The 21,677-nt window shown below is 35.0% G+C and overlaps 4 protein-coding genes across 4 annotated transcripts in view; 2 read left to right on the top strand and 2 right to left on the bottom strand.

The window, feature by feature from the left end:
- The first annotated feature begins 63 nt into the window (after positions 1–63).
- LOC149485354 (rhodanese domain-containing protein CG4456-like) lies at positions 64–1,858 on the top strand. The gene is made up of 5 exons (XM_089700225.1): positions 64–285; positions 385–582; positions 664–826; positions 1,070–1,210; positions 1,746–1,858. Exons 1-4 carry the CDS (start codon positions 180–182, stop codon positions 1,119–1,121), a joined length of 519 nt encoding a protein of 172 aa, XP_089556351.1. The 5' UTR covers positions 64–179; the 3' UTR covers positions 1,122–1,210; positions 1,746–1,858.
- Positions 1,785–2,462, bottom strand: LOC149485353 (thiosulfate sulfurtransferase/rhodanese-like domain-containing protein 3). The gene is made up of 3 exons (XM_089700228.1): positions 2,231–2,462; positions 1,973–2,135; positions 1,785–1,875 (listed from the first exon to the last, which is right to left on the bottom strand). The coding sequence occupies exons 1-3, from the start codon at positions 2,367–2,369 to the stop codon at positions 1,824–1,826; spliced, it is 354 nt and encodes a 117-aa protein (XP_089556354.1). The 5' UTR covers positions 2,370–2,462; the 3' UTR covers positions 1,785–1,823.
- Positions 2,463–3,322: 860 nt separating this feature from the next.
- Prx4 (Peroxiredoxin 4) lies at positions 3,323–4,938 on the bottom strand. The gene is made up of 4 exons (XM_089700215.1): positions 4,654–4,938; positions 4,443–4,560; positions 3,962–4,367; positions 3,323–3,866 (listed from the first exon to the last, which is right to left on the bottom strand). Exons 1-4 carry the CDS (start codon positions 4,814–4,816, stop codon positions 3,810–3,812), a joined length of 744 nt encoding a protein of 247 aa, XP_089556341.1. The 5' UTR covers positions 4,817–4,938; the 3' UTR covers positions 3,323–3,809.
- A 2,638-nt stretch (positions 4,939–7,576) lies between these two features.
- The window catches only part of LOC149485350 (uncharacterized), a 49,366-nt gene continuing 35,265 nt past the window's right edge, over positions 7,577–21,677 (top strand). Inside the window, exons 1-27 of the mRNA XM_089700155.1 lie at positions 7,577–7,722; positions 7,856–7,943; positions 8,127–8,331; positions 8,556–8,693; positions 9,392–9,652; positions 9,743–10,016; positions 10,096–10,210; positions 10,376–10,495; positions 11,163–11,338; positions 11,725–11,915; positions 12,439–12,569; positions 12,650–12,744; positions 12,856–13,111; positions 13,338–13,498; positions 13,854–14,097; positions 14,945–15,104; positions 16,003–16,274; positions 16,945–17,019; positions 17,306–17,542; positions 17,786–17,908; positions 18,353–18,480; positions 18,781–19,027; positions 19,290–19,444; positions 19,672–19,799; positions 19,924–20,048; positions 20,137–20,339; positions 21,100–21,309. Coding sequence (XP_089556281.1) covers positions 7,856–7,943; positions 8,127–8,331; positions 8,556–8,693; positions 9,392–9,652; positions 9,743–10,016; positions 10,096–10,210; positions 10,376–10,495; positions 11,163–11,338; positions 11,725–11,915; positions 12,439–12,569; positions 12,650–12,744; positions 12,856–13,111; positions 13,338–13,498; positions 13,854–14,097; positions 14,945–15,104; positions 16,003–16,274; positions 16,945–17,019; positions 17,306–17,542; positions 17,786–17,908; positions 18,353–18,480; positions 18,781–19,027; positions 19,290–19,444; positions 19,672–19,799; positions 19,924–20,048; positions 20,137–20,339; positions 21,100–21,309 — 4,518 coding nt within the window. The 5' untranslated portion in view covers positions 7,577–7,722. The remainder of the gene's footprint in view (positions 7,723–7,855; positions 7,944–8,126; positions 8,332–8,555; positions 8,694–9,391; positions 9,653–9,742; positions 10,017–10,095; positions 10,211–10,375; positions 10,496–11,162; positions 11,339–11,724; positions 11,916–12,438; positions 12,570–12,649; positions 12,745–12,855; positions 13,112–13,337; positions 13,499–13,853; positions 14,098–14,944; positions 15,105–16,002; positions 16,275–16,944; positions 17,020–17,305; positions 17,543–17,785; positions 17,909–18,352; positions 18,481–18,780; positions 19,028–19,289; positions 19,445–19,671; positions 19,800–19,923; positions 20,049–20,136; positions 20,340–21,099; positions 21,310–21,677) is intronic.

The raw sequence follows: 21,677 nt of genomic DNA, 5'->3' as shown, positions 1-21,677 counted from the left end.
CTTGATTCTTGAAAAATGAAAATCCAAATAAAAACTGATTACTGAAATCGGCAACTGTTCTACACTTTGTTCTCTTGGAATTTTTTCGTTATCGAATTGAATACTCTAAATTTCTTTTTAGTTTGATATCTGATACTTTTTCTAAGTAGTATTCAATAATTTTACTGATTCAATTTAAAATGTTGGGACGTTGCCTGTATCGTCAAATTTTTACATCATACAAATTCATTACTCGAACTGCTAATCAAAATTTACTTTTGTCTTCGTATAAAGCTTCTGTAACACGTATGTATTAAGGTCTCCTTATTTTTTTGTACTACGAAGACTTGTTTTTACAGCTATAAATTGTCAATATTATACATGTATATTTCACTTTTATTTCAGTTGAAAATAGCACAGTTAATAACTTAGATTTATGTCTTCGTCGCTCATATTCAGAAAAAGCTAAAATAGAAGATGTCATAGTAGATTATGAACATGTTAAAAAAGCAACTGCCAATGATAGAGTGTATATTATTGATGTTAGAGAACCTGATGAAGTAAAAGAGCATGGAAGCATTCCAAACAGTGTGAATATACCCTGTAAGCTATTATAGTATTCTAAGTAAATCTTGTAATAAGCATGTTATTATACCTATATTTTATTGAATTATCTCTTTATAGTAGGAAATGTGACTCCCGCTTTAAGCACAATGTCTGATGATGAATTTACAAAACTGTATAAAAGGGAGAAACCCTCTGAGAATACAGAAATCATTTTCTATTGTATGATTGGCAAGAGGTCTGGTATGGCTCAGCAAAATGCCATTAACTTGGGATTTAAAAAGTAAGTATTACACTGTGACATATTATTACAACTAAAAAGACTTGCATATAAAACCTGCACAAACAATACGATCACCAAAAAAGCATTGCTTTGTTCAGCCTTTAGTCTGTTTTTTTAAGTTTGTTTTTCTTACAGTTGATTGTTGTGATCTTAACAGCATTCAAACCTTTTTTAGTGCATGATAGCAATGAGTGCAATGAACTCTTTAGATATATAAAAATCTGTATCTTATTTTAATTTCAGTGTAAAGAATTATCTCGGAAGTTGGACGGATTGGGCTCACAAAACACAATAAATGGTTCTATGTGTGTAATTATGAAGAACCATAAATGAATGGAGTTTTAAAATTACAATTGTATATTGTGTATAGATGAGAGTTGTAATCTATACTTATAATAAATCTGTAGAGAGGCCAATTCTGTACATGAAATATATTTAAAAAAAAACTATGAAGGGGTGATAAGGGATCGCTACTGATGCCAAAAATGCAATCAGTAAAATTTTTGTCTGTCTGTCTGTCTGTATATTCGCTATAGAAACAGAAACTACACGACGAATTTTAACCAAATTTGGCACAATTATTCTTCATACTCCTGGGCAGGTTATAGTAAAAGAATCATGTAAATCGGTGTAGAAACACCAAAGTTATACATGAAATATAAGTCATCGCGCGTGAATACAGAATCATGCCATAAGGATTATTTTTGTGTATCAGTTGCCGCGTTCGACGCTCTTCGCGGCGGGAGCTATAAAAAGGCGGCGGGTCTGCACCCGTTTCGCGTTGTCACGGCATCACGTGTGAACGGCTGAACCGATTTCGATAATTCTTTTCTATTATACTCCTTGAAGTACGAGGATGGTTCTTATGTAGAGAAAACGTAAATATGTTCCACGGGCGAAGCCGGGGCGGACCGCTAGTGTGGTAAATAAATGTATAATCAAAGTCAAACAAGTAAGGTTTCTCAGTAATAAAAGATTATAAAATATTCCAAGAATTTTATTTCTGTCTGCTTGACCAGTCATTCCAGCTGCCCAAATAAGTTTTGGATCTGTAAAGAAAAGGATTCATACATTTGTTGAATAGGTACTACTTTCTAGAAAGTTAAAATACTTCACTATAATCTGTAAGTAAGTCAATGAACTTACTTTGAATATCCTAACTTTATTGCTCTGTTTAACGCTTCTGAAGAACGCTGACCAGAACGGCAATAAAAAATTAGCTCATCTGACGGAGATGGTTTAGGCCTCTGATATTGTTTCTTGAATTCTTCTTCAGACATTGTAGTAAGTGCATCTTGCACGGTATTTACTATAAATTATATTAGACTTATATGAGATATATACGTAAGTAATTCTTCTTATTATGTACTTCATATGGCAATAAACTATTTTACAAGCACTTACAAGGTATATTTATACTCGATGGAATTTTTCCAGTAGATTCAATTTCATCTGGATTACGTACATCGATAATTACTTTCTCTGGTTGATAAATAACTTTTAACATATCTTCGTAACTAACAACTCTAACTGGGTCTACCATTATATCAATATATCAAATTTTACGATTGAAAACACAACAAACAAAATAGAGAAAATTTTATCTGACACCTCAGATACAAATACAAAACAATCATTTCAAGTTTCAACCACAGATAACTATATATTAGTCAGAGAACTGATTTGAACATGATCTTTTAAGTTATATCACTTGAACTTTTTTATAACGTTTAAATAATAAAATAATTATTACTAGTACCTAGTATACTACTATTATATTATTACCTATGCCCTAAGCCTATGCCTGAACCTGAATAGGTAGGTCAAAAAAATTGAGAACCTGTGAGTACCCTCCCAGAGTGGGTTTATGTAAGACCCACTCTGGGAGGGTACTCAAAGGTCAAGAATTATATCTAATTTTATATGATCACCGCATGCGCATGCTTTTAATTATTATTACGTTGGACAACTGTGGAGCAACATTTACCACACTTCTATGTAATTGCTTTGGAATGATTAGTATTTACGAGATATATGTATTAGAATATTAATATTTATTTTTTTACTGCGCTAATTAATCTAGAATCCTTGATGGACTTGCTATCTGAATTATTTAAATCTCACCAAAATATTATAACAATATGTCCAAGCGGAAATGGAAGCCCGTCAAAACTTTTGGCGCGTACTTTTAAATAAAATCCTCTTTTTTGGTTAGTTTTGGTTAGACGCTTGAGAAAATTTGTAAGTTTTTGTTTTTAATCTTTTTAATTCTATAAATTAAAACTGTAACACGATGCACTTTTGACTTAGAAGTTGGTGCATTTAAAATAATATTGATGTTATTTCATCAAATTAGCGCTGTAGCTAAACATTGCATACTATATAAAGAGGCAAAATATAATGATTTACCACATTCTAAATTGACCCTTCCCCTGTTTCAACAGGGGAGCATGTTACAAAACATGAAAAAGGTAAGGAACACAATAAAAAACAATATTACAAAAAATAAAAAATTTATTAAAAAGGACAGTCTTACTTTACTAACAATTGGTGATGTACTGTATAAGAAAGCATTAAAATGATAATCTCTATAGTATTTGAGCATCAAATAAATAAGGTTTCCATTTATGGACTCATATACAAAATTTTAAATATGAAAATATAATTTGAGAATTTAATAAGTATATTTTCCACAAAATTACTTAGTAGTAATATAAATAAGTTGTGCTGTACATTTGTAACTTGTGTCTTAATAATAAGCTTTTTGTGATTATCAATTATTTAAAATTAATATTTTTGTATGTATATTGGAATATACATGTATTATGTATATATATAAATTTCCAGTCCAGAGGAACTAGCCAAATTTTCTATACAAATCATGGATTTAATTAGGTACAGAAAATGTTATATTTTGATGCTTTTGAAAATTACTGACCAGAGTTTGGAATGTACTACAGTTAAATGTATAAAGTAATAAACCTTAATTCTTAGCCACCTTCTCAAAGTACTTCTTCTTTTCATCTGGATTAGGGATAATCTGAAACAAACAAGCAATAATATTATTAGTAACTGAACATTGAAAATGATGTTAGGACAATTTTCTATGCATTAAATATAATAAATTCAACTTACAGTATCTTGTCCAGGTTTCCACCCAGCAGGGCACACCTCTCCATGATTATCTGTGTATTGGAATGCTTGTACTAATCTTAAAGTTTCATCCACTGATCTACCCACAGGCAAGTCATTCATGGTAATCTGTCTCAAAATTCCTTTATCATCAATGATGAAGAGTCCTCTCAATGTGTGTCCTACATCTTCCAAATATACTCCATAGTCTTTAGCTATTGTGTGAGTCAAGTCACTCAAAAGTGGGATGTTAATTTTACCAAGACCTCCCTCCTTGCGTGGAGTATTAATAAAAGCTAAATGAGTAAAATGGGAGTCCACTGAACAGGCAATGACTTCTGTATTTATTTTCCTAAATTCTTCAATTCTTTCGGAAAACGCTAAAATTTCCGTGGGGCATACAAAGGTACTGTAATATAAAAATGTAGTTTTAAAAAGATAAAATTAAATATTTTTAAAAATTTGCTTTTTATATTTTACTTACAAGTCCAGGGGGTAGAAGAAGAATACTACATATTTTCCTTTGAAGCTTGATAGAGATAGTTGTGTGATTTCTCCATTCACAACAGCAGTTGCCTCCCACTCAGGGGCCGGTTTTGAAACTAAAAAATTAATTAGATATGTGCAACTTTAACAATTAATGATTAAAGTAAGTCAAAATTAAATATTTTTTGTATGGGAAATTCAAAACTTACTCATTGCTTTTGTAAATTGTAATTTATGATCAATTCTTCTCGCGCCGCCGGGAAAAACATTGCCGCTACCGAAGGAATAGCACGAATCTGATTCAAAGAGTGTTGAAAAACTTCTAGAAGTGAAGTATATTAGAAAAATAATAGCTATTTCTATAAATTTCATTTTAGAAATTATTAAAAAAATTATGTTTAATCTTATCAATAAAACGAGTTATCAAAAATCGACACGTTAACAAAATAAGAACAGACACACAAACATTATCGTAAGTACCTATTTCATTTGTGACATTTGACATTTAGCACAGATGTTGACTTTTGAAAACATGAAACTCCGCTCTACGAAGGCTCTACGGGAAAATAATAAGTAACCACAAAACAAATTTTTCTAAGTTATTAATATAATATTATATAATTAGTATATATTATATAAGTCGATATAAGTAGATACTTTAAGAAAATAGGTTTATTGCTCTGAGATTTTTATGTACCTACCACAGAATATATTCCATAATTTACTTAGATCATTAAGTAATGGATAACACTCGCAGGCGTTTCCCCTTTTGCTGAGGTATAAGATTATTCGAATCGAAAAATCTTATGCTTTCATAAAAACTACTTGCGTAATCGATTACAAACACTCTGCCAGTGGGTCGACACTTAGAACATCGTTTTGGTTAGGCTTCCATTATCAAGCAATTTTAAACTTCATTCAATTGACATAGAGTTCAAATTATTTTGTACTTTTCCAAGACCTAAGGTCAAGTCTGGCTTGCCAACATTTAGAAAAAATAAAAATATTTCTAATGTTGGCCTCTCCGATGTAATCATATAATAAAAGATTTAATATTTTAGTTTTAATTATTTATTATTATTACTTCTTTTTTTTAAACCTTATTTTTGTATATTTTAATTTTAAGCTAGTACATTAATAAATTATTTCTTTCTTTCTTCAATTTCTTGTCAATGGTTAAGACTTAAGCATAGACAAGGTCTTGATGTTGATTTGTTGTTTGAAATTTGAATTCAAAATGGCGTTTTATTTTATTGTTTTGGTGGATGATAAACAAAGTTTGTTCTTCGTATATCGTAAATTTTGTTATTTACCTACTCAGTTAATGTACAGTACATTTTTTAATTTGTAATATTTCTGCCAAAAGTGAAAAAAGAAGAAAAAGTGTTATATTGTGTAAACAATGTTAAAATCTTTGTGTGTAATAATTATTGTGATTTGTGACTAAATATTTGCAATATGTACCCAATGACTGTTCTATAAGGAAGATAAAACATAATAATTACATAACAATTTATGAGAAAACGTCTCCACGTCATGTTCTGGCTGTAGAATCAATTGGAGGAGATATTATTATGTCCAAAGAAAACAACGGCTTCTTGGCTTCTTCATATACAATTCCAATATGGCGATCCGAACGGCAACGATATATTGGTATCGAAATTTAGAACGAGATTTAATAGAAATCCCGCAAAATATTTCAAGGAAAAGTATAAAATGTGAATCTAGTTGTATTCACATAATATTTAAGCCGAATTCAGTCCTACATGCCTAAATAAAGATATTCAGTAAAATTCAAATGGAATTATCCATTTTTGCTGATAATAGTGAGTTTTAATATTATATAAAAATGTTATTATGTAATTAATATTATAATAAACTTATTCATCTACATTGTTGTTTTATTTTTAATTTCCTATAAATTTGAATATATGGATGAGAATTAGTAGTGTTGTTACCCAGCATCGATAATTTTATCGATATCGATATGAAGTTTTATCGATACTAGCACTCATAAAGAGACATCACTAGCAACGTCTACTTTTTAAATGTTGGCAGCAATGTGGGTCATGTTTGACGTAAATTTTTCATAGGTTGGTATATAAGATTTGACCTAAGTAATACATGCATATGTGTGCGTGAGCTCGAAATCGAAGTACTGAGTGCCGTCTCTTACTATATTACTTGCTCTGTGCACTCTGCGTATTCGTAAAACATCGAAAGGACGTCTGCAAGTGCTCCGCTAAAAATGCCGTTTTGCACTGTCAAGTCTTGCAGAAGCAATTCAAACATGTCGAATATTAAAAAAGATGGAATAACCTTTAATTTGTGTATATTTTTTTATTTTTTAACGTACATTTCTAATTAAATGCAATTTCTAATAATCGTCGATGTATCGTTTAGCGATATGATCAAGACAAATAATCGAGTCATGTTTCGAGAGAGAAAGAGACGAGACTATCATGGAAAGAAAATATACAAATTTAATCTTTATCTACTAAGAAAGAAAGTTGAATTTAAAACGCGATAATGAACCGCATTCCTTACGAGACTATCTTTTAAAGAAATACAAATTTAATCTTTAAGTTATAAAGTTGAATTTAGAATGTGATATTGAACCACACTCCCCACGAGACAACTTGGAATGAAATACAAATTTAATCTTTATGAACTTAGGGATAGAGTTGAATTTAAAAGGTCGTAAATTTTTACGACTTTCGTGACACAAATTATTTTTGTGAATGTGTGATTGTGTTTCAATAGTGTGAGTTGCCCTCCCCGCACCAAAATCAGCAGAAAGTTTAGTTAGAACCTTAGGTTAGAACATTTGCCAGCGTACTCCATCCATTACTTATTGATCTAAGATAATTTACAAAAGTAGAATCGTAAATTTTCTAAAAATCGTCAAATTAAAAACTGTTTTGTGATTTTTTAATATTATCAGTGTTAAGTATTTTTATAATAATAAATATTTCATTCGTTCATTATTTTTATCTCTTACATATTTATTCATAATAAATTTTATGGTTAGCATTCTATATGATTTTAAGAAAAGTAAATGTATGAACCGGTTACCGATTTATGTAATTACATTCTATCATATGTCACATCACTACTTCCGTTTGCACTTGCTATCGCAAGCGAGTGTTGTACTTTTTTCGGAGATTGATGCTTCTTTATTGTTATTATTTTAAAACGTAAAAGAAATGTATTCCTATTCATTTATAAAAGTGTTTCCGTGAGTTTGGTTTTTTACAAGTCCATCGCAAAGACTTGCGGTAAGTTTTTAGTTAAAGTTCCACTCGTCGATCATTATGGCGGTCAGATTACATTAGTGTTTGGCTTAAAGTTTTTCATTTTGAAGAGCAATAGAAATATATTACGCGTCGTCCTAATGAATGGAAATTTCAGATGGACGTACCAGACGAAGGAGTGTTGGACGTGGACTCATTAGCTGACGATGGGTCCGATGAAGAATGTGAAGCTCAGCCTTCTTCAGGTAAGGCATACAAAGTATTGACGTGATAATCGAAACGCTAACGCCGTATTACCTTCTTTCCCAATACTTTTGTTCAGTTATGTGAATGTCGTTCATGTTTTTGCTTTAGTTTATTTACGATTGCTTCTTTTATTTATCTATTATTTACATAGTTTTTTCCTCTTTTGTCGCAAAATTCTACAGATTTTTATGCAGGACCAGCATCAACGCCTACATCATGTGCATCATCTCCAAGGGGCGAAGAGCCAGCATCCCCCCATGCTGCAGTGTCTCAAACTGCATTTTTTCATCAAACATACACACGCCCATTCTTTACATCACGACGAGGACCTGGCAGACCCCGGAAGGAGGGGGTCAAATTGGCGAAAGAGGGCAAAATTGTTAGGAGGTAAGTTATAATTATATATGGATTTTGATTATAATATGTTGCACAACTTGTCTTCAACTTTCCATATAGGTATTATGCAGATGCATGCTTTGAAATGATTGTGATACACTGATGAAGAGTGTGAATGTCTAAAAAGCTGAACATACACACATAAAAACATACATAAACCAGCCATTTAATATTTATAACAAAAGTAAAATTATTATTAAAACTTATTTCTTTAGGTATAGAGGCAATGCTGGTACATTAAGAGGTGCAAAACGCCATCGCACTAGTAGAGATGATGCTCTTGATGATATGATGGAAGATGATGATTTTACAATGCCAGCCCCAGAAGAGCCACCTTACACACCAGAAAAATGGTATGTTTTGATATTTCATATTACTTTTTTTAATGAAAGACAAAAAGTTTTAATTTACTTATATCAAATACAGTAGAACCTCGATAAGTTAAAGTCCAAGGGAAACACAAAATATTTTAAGTTATAGAGGTTTTAAGTTATCAAGGGTCTATCCATTTTTCACTGCTTCTATAGCTTTTAATTTATCGGCGTAGGTGAGGGTTGTTAGTTTTCTTTATGGACTCATTTTAAGCCAGTTTTATCACACAGTAAGTAAAGCGATGTTTCCAGGACAACTATCAAAAACTTATGATGCAAGTAAGTCGTTGTCATAAAGCTATCCGCCGCAAAGCTTTGAAGAATTTCGATAAAGCAAACAATAGGTAATGTATTGTATACGTTAACAATACATAGTAAACACGTGCAAGCAATAAATACCGAAACCTTTTGTTTTGATACTCTTTCAAAATGACTCATTGACAAATAATTTTATGTTATAGAGGTTGTGGAAACATTTCTTTAAGTTACTGAGGGCCAATACAGAGATTATTTATTTAAGTTATAGAGGTTGCGTATTTTAAGTTAAAGAGGTTTTGGGCTCTGATGGGAAGGGAACATATAATTTTTTGAAGTTACAGAGGTTTTTATGTTATCGAGGTTTAAGTTATCGAGGTTCTACTGTATTTAAATTGTACTTTTACTTTTGATTTTATTTTTAGGCCTGGCAAAGTTTGTGCCTTGTGTAACCTAAGTGAACGCAGTCAGCTAGGACAAGCAGAGATGAAGCAAATACCTTGTAGCGTGGAGGAGGATGGTAACACTACACCAGCTGCAACTTCAGTACCCACTACTCCTACACCCACAACTCCAACTAACTTGCCTGCTGGTTTAGCGTCACCTCCATTAGAAATGTTGGATGCTACTCAACAACAAGCTTTACTACCTTTGAGTAGAAGACAAAAGTCATTTAACAAGTGCAAGTATGTACACAAATGTGTTTTATCCCTTACAACAGTATAGCAATACCTACAGTTTAATTTATTTATACATAAATGTTTTCTTCGATTTAGGACACCATTATACAACATGGAACATACAGATGAATTGTCAATAATTGGACACATGGACTCAGTGGAATTGCCTTCACTAGTGTCTTCAGGAATGCTTTACATTCATCGCTGTTGTCTTGAGTTCAGTCCACCTTTCCAAGAAGAAGTTGCTGCATCTAGTTCAGAAGAAAATAAAGAACAGTTGGAAGAAGCTAGAGTTAGAGGAATTGTAACAGCAGCGCTTTTGAGAAAGTGTTCATTTTGTCAACGCCATGGTGCTAGTATACCTTGCAAGGTAAGATAATGAAACATTTTCTCTAATAATTTTAACATTTTTATTTTATTCTTTAGTTAATTCCATGTTTTTTTTACAGATGAGTTGTAGCAAATACTACCATTTGCCATGTGTTCTTGCTTCTGGAGGATTTATGGACTTCCAAACAAAATCTTCCTTCTGTAAAGACCATTTGTATCAAGCACCCCTTGTGTGTAAGTCGAAACATTATGACGCTATTACCTTAATCAATAAAAATTATATCAATCAATCTGTACTGTGTTAGTGCTGTTTCAAGTAAACTTGAACTAAGTTTTTTCAAGTTTGAGATCTCATACTTGCGTATATGTAACGTAATACTAAATTCTTCTTTCCTTCAGGCACTGCTGATATTGATTGTAGGACTTGTCGAACAATAGGAGACATGTCCAATCTCATGACATGTGTAATTTGTGGAGGACATTATCATGGCACTTGTGTGGGACTTGCTCAGCTGCCAGGTAGGTTATAACAAAAAAAATGTAAATATTTTTTTAAGGCCTTATAAATACCGTCACAAATATGAAAAAAAAAGAACAATTTCGCCAAACAGTTTTACTTATGATAAGGTGATACATTTGATTACTAATGTTTTTTTTTCTAATTTATTATAATTACATAAACTATGTAAATGACTATTGCTTATAACATGTCTATGAATACAATTTTTTTTTATCTCAATGGGTAGAGAAATTTATACATACTTTAGTAATATCTACAATTACCTAAAAATTTTTTACTTTTATAATTTTACACATAGTAAAGTTGATATGAGAGTCAATGTTTTAAGAACTAATTCTAAACCATTGAGTTACATGTACTACGTACTAGAGAGGACATCGCTACTACACTTTTTTTAACACGAGTTAGAGTCAATTGTCTCAAACTCAATTTTTATTTGTTACATTGATTGGTTTTAATTGATAAGTTTATTCATATTTTTTAAATAAGATGAACAATATTTATTTGTTACATTGATTGGTTTTAATTTATAAGTAATAAGAGGCAGAATATCTACAAAGTGTATGACTCACTAGCCGCCCCGCGCCGCCGCGCTTGTCGCACAGATTTTGTTCGTGGTGTCCACTCTAGTGATAATAGCTCAATGTTCTAAACGTATATGTTTAGGGGTGCGTGCGGGCTGGTCGTGCCGCTCGTGCCGCGTGTGCCAGGTGTGCCGCGGCGAGGCGGCGGGCGGCGCGGAGGCGCGCGCTGTCACCTGCGAGCACTGCGACAAGCTGTACCACGCGATGTGCCTGCGCCCCGTCATGGCCACCGTGCCCAAGTACGGGTGGAAGTGCAAGGTGAGACTGAGTTCTAGATTGTATTTCTCCAAGTTTTGGTGCTGATATTATGTGATAGTATACTTGTATGTGGTGCCGATGAAGCTTGTAAAATGTGAAGTTTAAATACAGGAACATATGAATCTGAATTATACTACAATTTTTGATCTTACAGCATTTTTACAAGTCACAATTTGGGTGTAGTGATGAATTTTCTGAATCGACACCATTCGATAATCCTATAACCGTGTCGAATTGCATGCATATTTTTTGCATGCGATTGATCATTTTTTAAGTTAAGCACAATACTTTTCCTCCTTCCTTGATCCTCTACCATTTTTTACTTTGAGTTTTAATGCTCAAAAGCTAAAGTTTTACTCAGTATATTAACTAGTAACGTTTAACAGTGTTGTCGCGTATGTTCGGACTGCGGCTCGCGGTCACCCGGCGCCGGACCATCTTCCCGCTGGCACGCGCACTATACCGTGTGCGATTCTTGCTACCAACAAAGGAATAAGGGCTCGTGCTGCCCGCTTTGTCGTAGAGCGTATAGAGCCGCTGCGTATAGAGATATGATACGGTGTACTGCTTGTCGGAGGTGAGTAAACAGTTTTTTTTGTACCTTTAGATAAATTGTTTAAATATTTATTTATATAAATCGTTAAATCTTATATATAAAAATGAATCGCAAAATGTGTTGGTAAGCGCATAACTCGAGAACGGCTGAACCGATTTCGATAATTCTTTTTTTATTATATTCCTTGAAGTACGAGGATGGTTCTTATGTAGAGAAAACGTAAACATGTACCACGGGCGAAGCCGGGGCGCACCGCTAGTACTTTATATAAATCGTGTTTAAAATCTGTAAAACCTTTATTAATTTGAAATTTCTAAACATATCATACTCGCTATAAATCAATCACAAGAAAATATTTTTTTTTGTGATTGAGACAAAATTGCTCGGGCAAAAAATGGTTTTGATATTCTATTTGTATTTCTATCATGTAAGTCAAAATGTAATTTTTAAAAAGATTTCAAAGAAAGTTATTTCGGATAAAGTATTTTCCTTAATTTTCTTAATTTATAATACTAATAATTATTAATTCTTATTTCGCATATAGATTTGTTCATGGAATGTGCGATCCGGATGCAGATCCACAGCAGTATAAACAGAAAAAGGATCAAAATCCATCATATGAATACACATGCCCATTATGCAAAGCGCATATGCAAATGGCATCTAAGTCAGGATGTAAGTTCTTTTTAATAAAAAAGCAATGTTTGTAATAACAAAAGGTTATTTTACATATTTATAAATGTATTATTTTGTAGCGTTTGAAGAAGATAACATGGCATCTACATCACAAGATTCATCATTTGGTGATGAAAATTCACAAGAACAAGATCCTCTTGCAATAGAGTTAAAGGTATTGCAATTTTTTTAAAGAATTTTTCTTAATGCTAAAGATATTGCTATTTTTATATTATATAATTAAATTCATGTGTGTTAATGTATTACCTAAATTGTTTTATTGCAGTCGGATGTAGGATTGGGTAAAGGCAAACCATTTTCGGTATCATCAAAGGTCGCAAAGAAGAAAATCGGTGGTTTTAAATTAAAAGGCGGATTCCCTCCTGCTGGTAAATTAGGATTTCAGAAACGTCAACGCTCAGTACTTGAGTTTGGTAGAAAGAGGGGATCGAAGCCGAAAATGCGAGGAGTTTTCGGAGTACCGGGATTGGGTCTCCAGAGACCACAGGCACCAGATAATAAGACGCCTGAAGATGATCCAGGTAAAAAATATTTCTACAGCATTGACATACAATAATGAACGAGAGTTCACTGAGAAGTCATACTCAAAAATTGTCCGAAACAAAACTCTTCCTATCCATCTTTTAGGCAGAGTTTTCTAATGAGTGTATAATTATGACATTCAATAGCTGTTTATAGTATGCTAATGCTTTTTTTTACATGCAGCATAAAATATATATTAATCTTCATACTTTTCGTTATTTGTAGGGGTCGAAAATAAGTTAGTCCTATGTTCAAGTAAGGACAAATTTGTGCTGACTCAAGATTTATGTGTGATGTGCGGTGCTATTGGAACTGATTCGGAAGGATGTCTTATTGCTTGCGCGCAGTGTGGACAGACGTATCATCCTTACTGTGTTAATATTAAGGTAAGCTGAAGAGCTATTTAAAATGTAGGATGAAATGTAAAGGGTAGTTTTTTAGATAGATCTAGTTAACTAGATTTTTCCTTTTTGTTAATGTTTTTTTAATAAATTTAAATGTGGAAAGCACAATTACAACTGTATAATGACTGTATAATATAGATTTTTTTTTCATCTTCTTTTATATTAGTATAAGTAAATGAATCTGAATATATTATGTAATAAAAAAAATCCACATTCAGTCAACCTTCAACTATTTCTAGGGCAAAACCCTGTCTTCTACATAAAATTCTTAATTTCCATGTAAATTGAATTTTTATAAATGATAAGTAATTAGAATTTGTGTTATTATTATCAACAGGTGTCGCAAGTGATAGTGTCCCTTGGCTGGCGTTGCCTAGACTGCACGGTATGCGAAGGCTGCGGTTCGCGCGGAGACGAAGGTCTTCTCGTACTGTGTGATGATTGTGACACCGCGTGGCATACATACTGTGCGCGGCCGCAGCTGGCTGACGTGCCGCGGGGCGCGTGGCGCTGCGAGCGCTGTCGGCGCTGTCTCGTGTGCGGCACGAGGGATACGCAGCTGTGGTGCGATAACTATACGGGTAAGTGAGCGCTGCAGCGGTTGGAGGGGTTGGATTGAGTACGTTGTATGGTCTTGTAATAGTGATAGGCCGTTGTCGCCGCTGTAATGGACAAGGGATACGCATCTGTGGTGTGATAACTATACGGGTAAGTGAGCGCTGCAGCGGTTGGAGGGGATGGATTGAGTACGTTGTATGGTCTTGTAAGAGTGATAGAGCGCTGTCGGCGCTGTCTCGTGTGCGGGACGAGGGACACGCAGCTGTGGTGTGATAACTATACGGGTAAGTGAGCGCTGCAGCGGTTGGAGGGCATGGATTGAGTACGTTGTATGGTCTTGTAAGAGTGATAGAGCGATGTCGGCGCTGTCTCGTGTGCGGGACGAGGGACACGCAGCTGTGGTGTGATAACTATACGGGTATGTGAGTGCTGCAGCGGTTGGAGGGGATGGATTGTGTGCATTATGTGGTTTTGTAGTAGTGATAGGCCGTTGTCGCCGCTGTGATGGACGAGGGATACGCATCTGTGGTGTGATAACTATACGGGTATGTGAGCGCTGCAGCCATGTTGTTCTGAGTGTTGGGTGTGCTTCATATATTAAAAAATTTTGTGAGACATGCTTTAGTGTAAATATTTTAATTTAAGCAGCTATGTGGATAAGTTTAGTTAGTCCATTTATATTATAGATTAAGTTTTATTGATAAAACACTATTATTACTATTATTACTTTAATACCTACCGGAAACCTTATTTACAGAAAAATATATATATAAGATAAATATAAAAAAGATGTAAATTTTTATACTATAGTACACGACAAATAAAAGAGACTTTATTATTTGTCCTAAAATAAAAATGCTATTTGTACAGAATGCGCGCCGTGTGCGTCACTAGTGATGTGCTGCGTGTGCTCAGAGCCGTACTCGGACGGGGAGCTGATCATACAATGCGTGCCGTGCGCGCGCTGGCTGCACGCCGCGTGTGATAATATACGCAGTGAAGCGGATGCGGAACTGTGCTGTCGTGCTGGGTAAGTGTTTTATCACAGAATACATAATAGTAGCTAAACGCTACAGAACGGACACTCTCCGCCCCCCGCCAAAATTAAACACTTACCTCAACCCGCACGATCAGTCTAAAAATGATCCACATTTTTCTACAAGGACGACACGCAACGAAGATTGACAACATTAATCAAATTGACTTAAAGTAATTTTATTATTTTGGATTTGTGATAATCGTTTTTCGTAGAAAATGGTTAGATATTGTGCTGTACGGATGTATTTCATCAGAAAAACGCGAATTTTTTTTTACGCTAGTCACAAATGTGCCAACCATAAAGCGGTTAACACACACATTTGCAGTCTACAGTGTTTACTGTCAAAACGATAATTTTGTATGGAGTGTCCGGGGTGTGGTTTTATTTTATTACTAGCTGTGCCGCGCGGTTTCACCCGCGTGACTCCTCGACTCCATTCCTCGATAAATGGGCTATCTAACACTGAAAGAATTCAAATTGGACCAGTAGTTCCCGAGATTAGCGCGTTCAAACAAACAAACAAATTCTTCTGCTTTATAATATTAGTATAGATGTGATAAAAATTGCTACAAAAAAGAGCATATGTCCCGAGCACACGTGTCAGAAGTGAAACATCTTTGAAAAGATTCAGAGATACCAAAATCGTCGCCTTAATCCATGACGTGGTGGTATTGACATGACGCGACCTTGGAATTTTACTCCCAACGCGCCTCAAGAAGTTCACTTCAAAAAATGCCATAGACTTGGGCTACAATATTGAACTCTTGTTAAAGTTGTAATTATTATTTTTTCTAGAAATTTTCATTGATGTATTTAAAAAATAGTCTCTAATAAAACTATAAACATATATTCTTATAAATACAACACCTAATCTCTATTTTCAATACAGATACAAGTGCGGTCTCTGCCGCGGTCGCGACATACCGCCCCCGCACTTAGCGCGTGCAATCGAACCGGCTAACTCCCACAACTCAAGTTCATCCAAACCCGCGGGACGTTTAACCGCACTAGCATTAGGATTAGCCGGAGAATACTATGTTGATGATGTGTGTCTGTCACAACGAGGGGCACATCATATGAAGCAGTTAGAGGCGGAGTTAGGGGTGACACACACGCGCCGCAAGAGGCGCTTCAAGCATGAAAATACGGAGAAGGACGCCGGTGAGTAATGTTTTAGTGGTTTTTGTATAGTGTTGTAATTGTATGTGTTGTTGTTGTGTTTAAGTTATAATTTTTTTTTGAAGTGAAAACTTCTTTAGCGGCGTTGGGTATAAAATCTTAAACTCGCGTCAGGACACGTGGCCTGATCGAAAAAGCGTAAGACGGATTTTTTTAGCCCTTATATTCCATGCGTAAGACGGATACTATTCCAAAATATCAAACATGCTGAACGTTAATAATCAAGTTTTCACTTCTGCCGGCACTCCCGGAGTGCAACCCGTCTTTTTTTTTTAATTTGGATTGTAAAATGTACATGTTTAGGTTAAAATTAAAAATTCATTTGAAGTGTATGCCAATTTTTTTATATAATTATTATTTACATGTCTTGGTAGCTCAGACAAATTGCATGAATATTTCAATGTTTTTATATTATAATTTTTAATCATTTTTTTTTTAATTTAATTAGTAACAGTAAACTGATGCAATAGTTTCATTAATAAAATGGGGTTATTATTTACTTATGTAAAAGCATTATTAATTATTATATTTATGTATATTCATTATGTTTATCTATATCTAGTATATAAGTATTATATTATGTTTGTCTAATGTGGGTGTTTTTGTTGGACGCTGGCTTTTGGATTAGAAATAATGGCATCTATTGAAACAGTGGTTCAGAACTCTGAAGCAGATGGGGGCGATGACACCAAGCCCGACACTACGGCGGAAGTTAAAGAAGAACCAGGTATGAAATAACAATTTTTTTTTTCTAGAATATGTACACAACTTATGAATTCAGTTTATGGTAAAACCAAATAGAGCTCTTTGCTTCGTCAATTCATTATGTTTTTACTTTTTTGGTTACTTGTAAATTCTTGTTAATATTTTTTTGCATGAAATTTTAAAAAATTGTATTTATTTCTATAATAATGAAGATGAATGCTTGTTTTTCATTATTAAATTATTATTTTTCGGAAATAGTAGATTTACAACCCTAACGGGGTTTTAACCAATCTCTTCACAACATTTAGGCTTATCCACGAACGCCAATCTCAAAGAGGGCATCCTATGGAACGTGGCCAATGATGGCCCAGTACCAGAAGGCTTTACAATCTACACTACAGACTCTGGTCTAACTGTGTTGCGAAGGAAAAGGCAAAGGAACTTGAACAAGCTCGGTATTGGCGGGTTTGTTGTGCGACAAAGACAGACGACGAAAGCGCAGAATGAGGATGAAAAAGAGGGGGATGGTACGCAACATTCGGGAGGTGAGTTGGAAATTGCTTTTTATTATTATGTAAATGTAATTTTTTTCTATGAACACGGAATAAGGGCATAGCTGATGCGTTGTGTGCTTAAAATGCCGTAATGTAAGAGTCCGAATGCTGTAGATTCAATAGCATTATGAATATTTATTTTAATGCATATATTAGATTAATATGGTTTCTTGGTATACTGCTTTCTCTATTTCTATTATTATGTACTTACATTTTTTTATATATTTATAACAGAATCACCGAGTAACAAGCGAAAACCGAGACGCAAACCCCGCTCTAAGCTGATGGAACAATTTCCCTCATACATGCAGGAAGCTTTCTTCGGAAAAGATTTATTAGAGCCGGCGAAACCAGCAGGTAATTTAAATATTTCTTGTGCATAGTAAGTTTTTGTATTTTTACATTGACAAAAATATATTGTGGTGTTAAAATTGCTTTCTTTGTTAGAACAATATTGTAAGAAATTACTCGCGAGGCTAGGTTAAATATTAGTTTGAAATGTAATAAGAATGTACTGCGATTCTATACAACTGCCTAATTGATGTAGGCAGTTGATAACAAATCACAGCAAGTCAACGACTATTAATAAAGTGAGGGTAGTTGGGTCAAACGTCGTATAAACAACGTCTAGGCCCCTAGGCACGATTCGTACGAATGGGCCACGAGTCAAAGGAAGGCGGCATTTTATAGTATTCGACGGTTAGCATTTTCTGACAGGAAATAGTGACAACTATAATGATAACTACTCATCCACAAAAACATTAAATCAAAAGTTTAACAATATGTATATTTATTATTCAGGTGAAGAAGGCGCCCGGTCACCCGAATTAGGTGCGTTGGATAATTCAGATTCGGACGGCGAGGACGTAATGGCGGCATTGTGCGCGTACGCAGAGCGGGATGCTACCGCTTGTATCTCGCTTTCGCAGGTACTGTAATACCGTAATCGTAGTGATTGGCTGGCTTACTTAGTACTAGTGTTTATTATTTTTTTGTTATCAAAGAATTTTTCGTCGTCCTAGGAAATAAATTGTAAGCTGAACTGGTAAAATTGTTTTTAAATATAAGTTAGGATATATGGATTGTATATGTAAAAAATATCTAATAACAGTAAATAATTTTGAAGTTTCTTATTGAGTTCACTTCCGTTGAACTTAAGAAATTGTATTCCTATTTAATATTCGTAAATAACAGACATATAATGTCAATTTGTTTTTTCAATGGTGTAGGAGGAAGTAGAAGTACTAACTTCCCTTAAACCAAAAGAAGAGAAGGATGATTTATCAAATGCAATGGGCCTCGATGGGAACATAAAAATAAAGACTGAAGGTACAGAAGATGGCCAATTGAAGCATACCGAAGATTCTACAGCACTCAAGAATGCTATACTAGGCCCGCATCATGCGGATATCGAACAAGCGCCTGCAAGCACTGATGGGGTCGCGCCAGTGCCACCCAAAACTGAACCTAATACAGGTGTGTTTTGGGTTTAATTTGCTATTACTAATGATGACAATTTTAGTCTAAGTTAAAACTTGCAGAAGTAAACTTTTCATGGTCACAATTATTGTACTTACTTTTTATTCAAAATTATCGTCATTGCATTTAATCATGTTTAGAGGAAAATATCTATTTGCTGTTACAAAAAAAAGAAACAATAAATTAAATCAGATCAAAAGGATAGCTAGCATATACGAATATAATAATTACAATAACTATATCATTATTTTTAAAACAGAAAGTGCAGTAACATCCCAACCGGCCATTTCACCTAAAGACGAATTGTCCCTTCTTGGCGTGAATCTAGACGCAATGGTGCGAGACACGCTACCAGATATGGACAGCAATGACGTAGATGAAATATTTAAAGGTGTTCTTACGGATGACTCGCAGGTAAGATATTTGTTTAAAAGCACTAAATTGATTTATCACATTGCAATACAGCAGACTTAAAAAAATATTAAACTTAACAATGAACGAAAATGTATTTTGTTTTTTTTAAATTTCCTTTACAATTTTTTTGACAGTTAACCTTCCATTCATTTGCATAATTGATAATTAAAATATTTCATTTAAATCGAAAAATAAATAAAGCTATTAAAATTTGATCTATCTAACAGGAGTCGCAAGAATCATCAGTTTCATATGTAAACTCTATTGGCGGAACGCCATACTCGCAACAGAGACAACAATTACAGAGCCCAATGGAATACACATCTCCTTATCATCACACAGATTTCGGAAGCAGGTAACCCATTTCTACTATACTTAGTCATATATTTACTAGTTTACTAGACTTTTGTATAAGTGCGCAATTTTCTTATCAATAAGCTATACTTAGTTTAAATATGATACATGTTTTAAAATTGCAGTGGGAGTAGTGCATTGAGTCCGCTATACTCAGAAAGTGGATCTGGTACAAATTGGCCAGAACAAAGCAATGCCCCGCCGCCGTCATACAACCAACGTAGTGCTGACAAAATGCGTGCCGATGAGAGTATGTACAACTATTATAAAAATTGAAATACTTTGCTTTTATTTCCATAGTGAAAACAGTATTGTTTACGAATAATAATTGTTATTAGGTTTAGGCTCAGCAGCGACGATATCAGCGGTACTATACGCAAACACTAACCACCCTGAGTGGAAAACTGAATTCCCAAATTGGGTCGATCGCTGCAAGCAAATATTGAAGAAATGGCGTGCGCTTCCCGCTGAACAAAAGGCACCATACTTACAGAGAGCGAGGGATAATAGAAGCGCGATACGTATGAAGAAAGCCCAGCAGGTATGTGCTTTGTGTGTGTTCACTGCAATTTGTGCTAACACTCACTTACACTTGTGTATTCGTGTGCCTATAATATTAGCTACGGCCTTGTTCAGAATCGGGGATTTGAAAAGTCAAGAGTCGAACGAAAAAGTCACAGTGGTACCGCATAGAACCAGCGTGTGACGTTCTACAGTGACTTTTTCTTTTGATTTCCTTGTCTTTCTTTTTTGATCTCATTGAAAATAACTGTATTCTTTTATATATTTGGTAATAATCGTGAATTGTACCCACTTAATGTGGTATAAACTTCTGGACAAGGTGTAAGATGCGGTCACCGCAGCTTGGTCACGCGAACCGGAGCTAGTCACGAGTATTATAGACGGTTGGTTAGCTCGTAATATAAGCAGGCTAGTTACCGGCATTCATCTATCTTCTTGGATTAACAAATTGTATAAGTGCGTTATAAGATAAAGTTTTTGGTGAAGCACAACGAATTGAGAACATATTATATATCTATCTAAATATTGCACAATAACATTGTATTATCATTATCTATGTATCATATTTACGAATTGTATTGTCTTATCTATGTAAGGAACGTAAGAATATTTTATGTATCTGATACAATTGCCAATAAATGTTATGTATAATATGAAACTATGAATAGACAAAATTGTATAATGTTGACTGTCCGCGTACACGTCCGCCTTAACGCATTAACGCGCGATGGACCGTGGCCCGTTGGACGACGTAATGAGCGAATTGGTTCGGGCGACAGAGTTCGAGCGGGGCGAGCGGGGAGGGTGAGGCGAGCAGCACGCCGCCCACGCCCACGCCCGCGCCCGCGCCGCCGGTGCCCAGCGCGCCCGTCAGCGTCAGCGCTGTCAGCGTGCCCACTGCGAACGCGCCCACCGTCAGCAACGTCAGCGCCGTCAGCAACGTCAGCGCCGTCGGGGTCGGGGCGGTCGGCGTGGGCCCCGCGAGCACGGTGCGCGCGCCGAACGTGACGGTGACAGCGGGCGGGCTCCTGGAGGCGGACTCGCACATCCGCGTGCTGACGCCGTCGGAGATTATGCGCACGCTGCCGCGGCTAGCTAACGCACCCGCCCCGCGGCACACGGTACCCGACCCACACCGCCCGCTCCCTTGCCGCTTCCCTCCGATACTTCCGAACCCACCCCCACCTTACAAGAATTACTTTAATATGTTTGTAGTTTGAAATTTTCATTTATTATTGTACACTCGATGTGTTGCATTATTATCTGCATACATTTTAGTACAACGCTTTGATGTGCTACTCGATGTTTATATTTGTATTTAAAATTTATAGACAGAATTATGATTTGATGAAGTTAC

The sequence above is a fragment of the Colias philodice genome, chromosome 10 (genome assembly GCF_061535455.1).
Source record: "Colias philodice isolate Cphi_HAF_F1 chromosome 10, ilColPhil1 Martin Lab GWU primary, whole genome shotgun sequence".
NCBI classification, from domain to species: Eukaryota; Metazoa; Arthropoda; class Insecta; order Lepidoptera; family Pieridae; genus Colias; species Colias philodice.
Note: the sequence above shows the minus strand (reverse complement) of the source record. Positions and strands in the feature narration are given on the sequence as shown.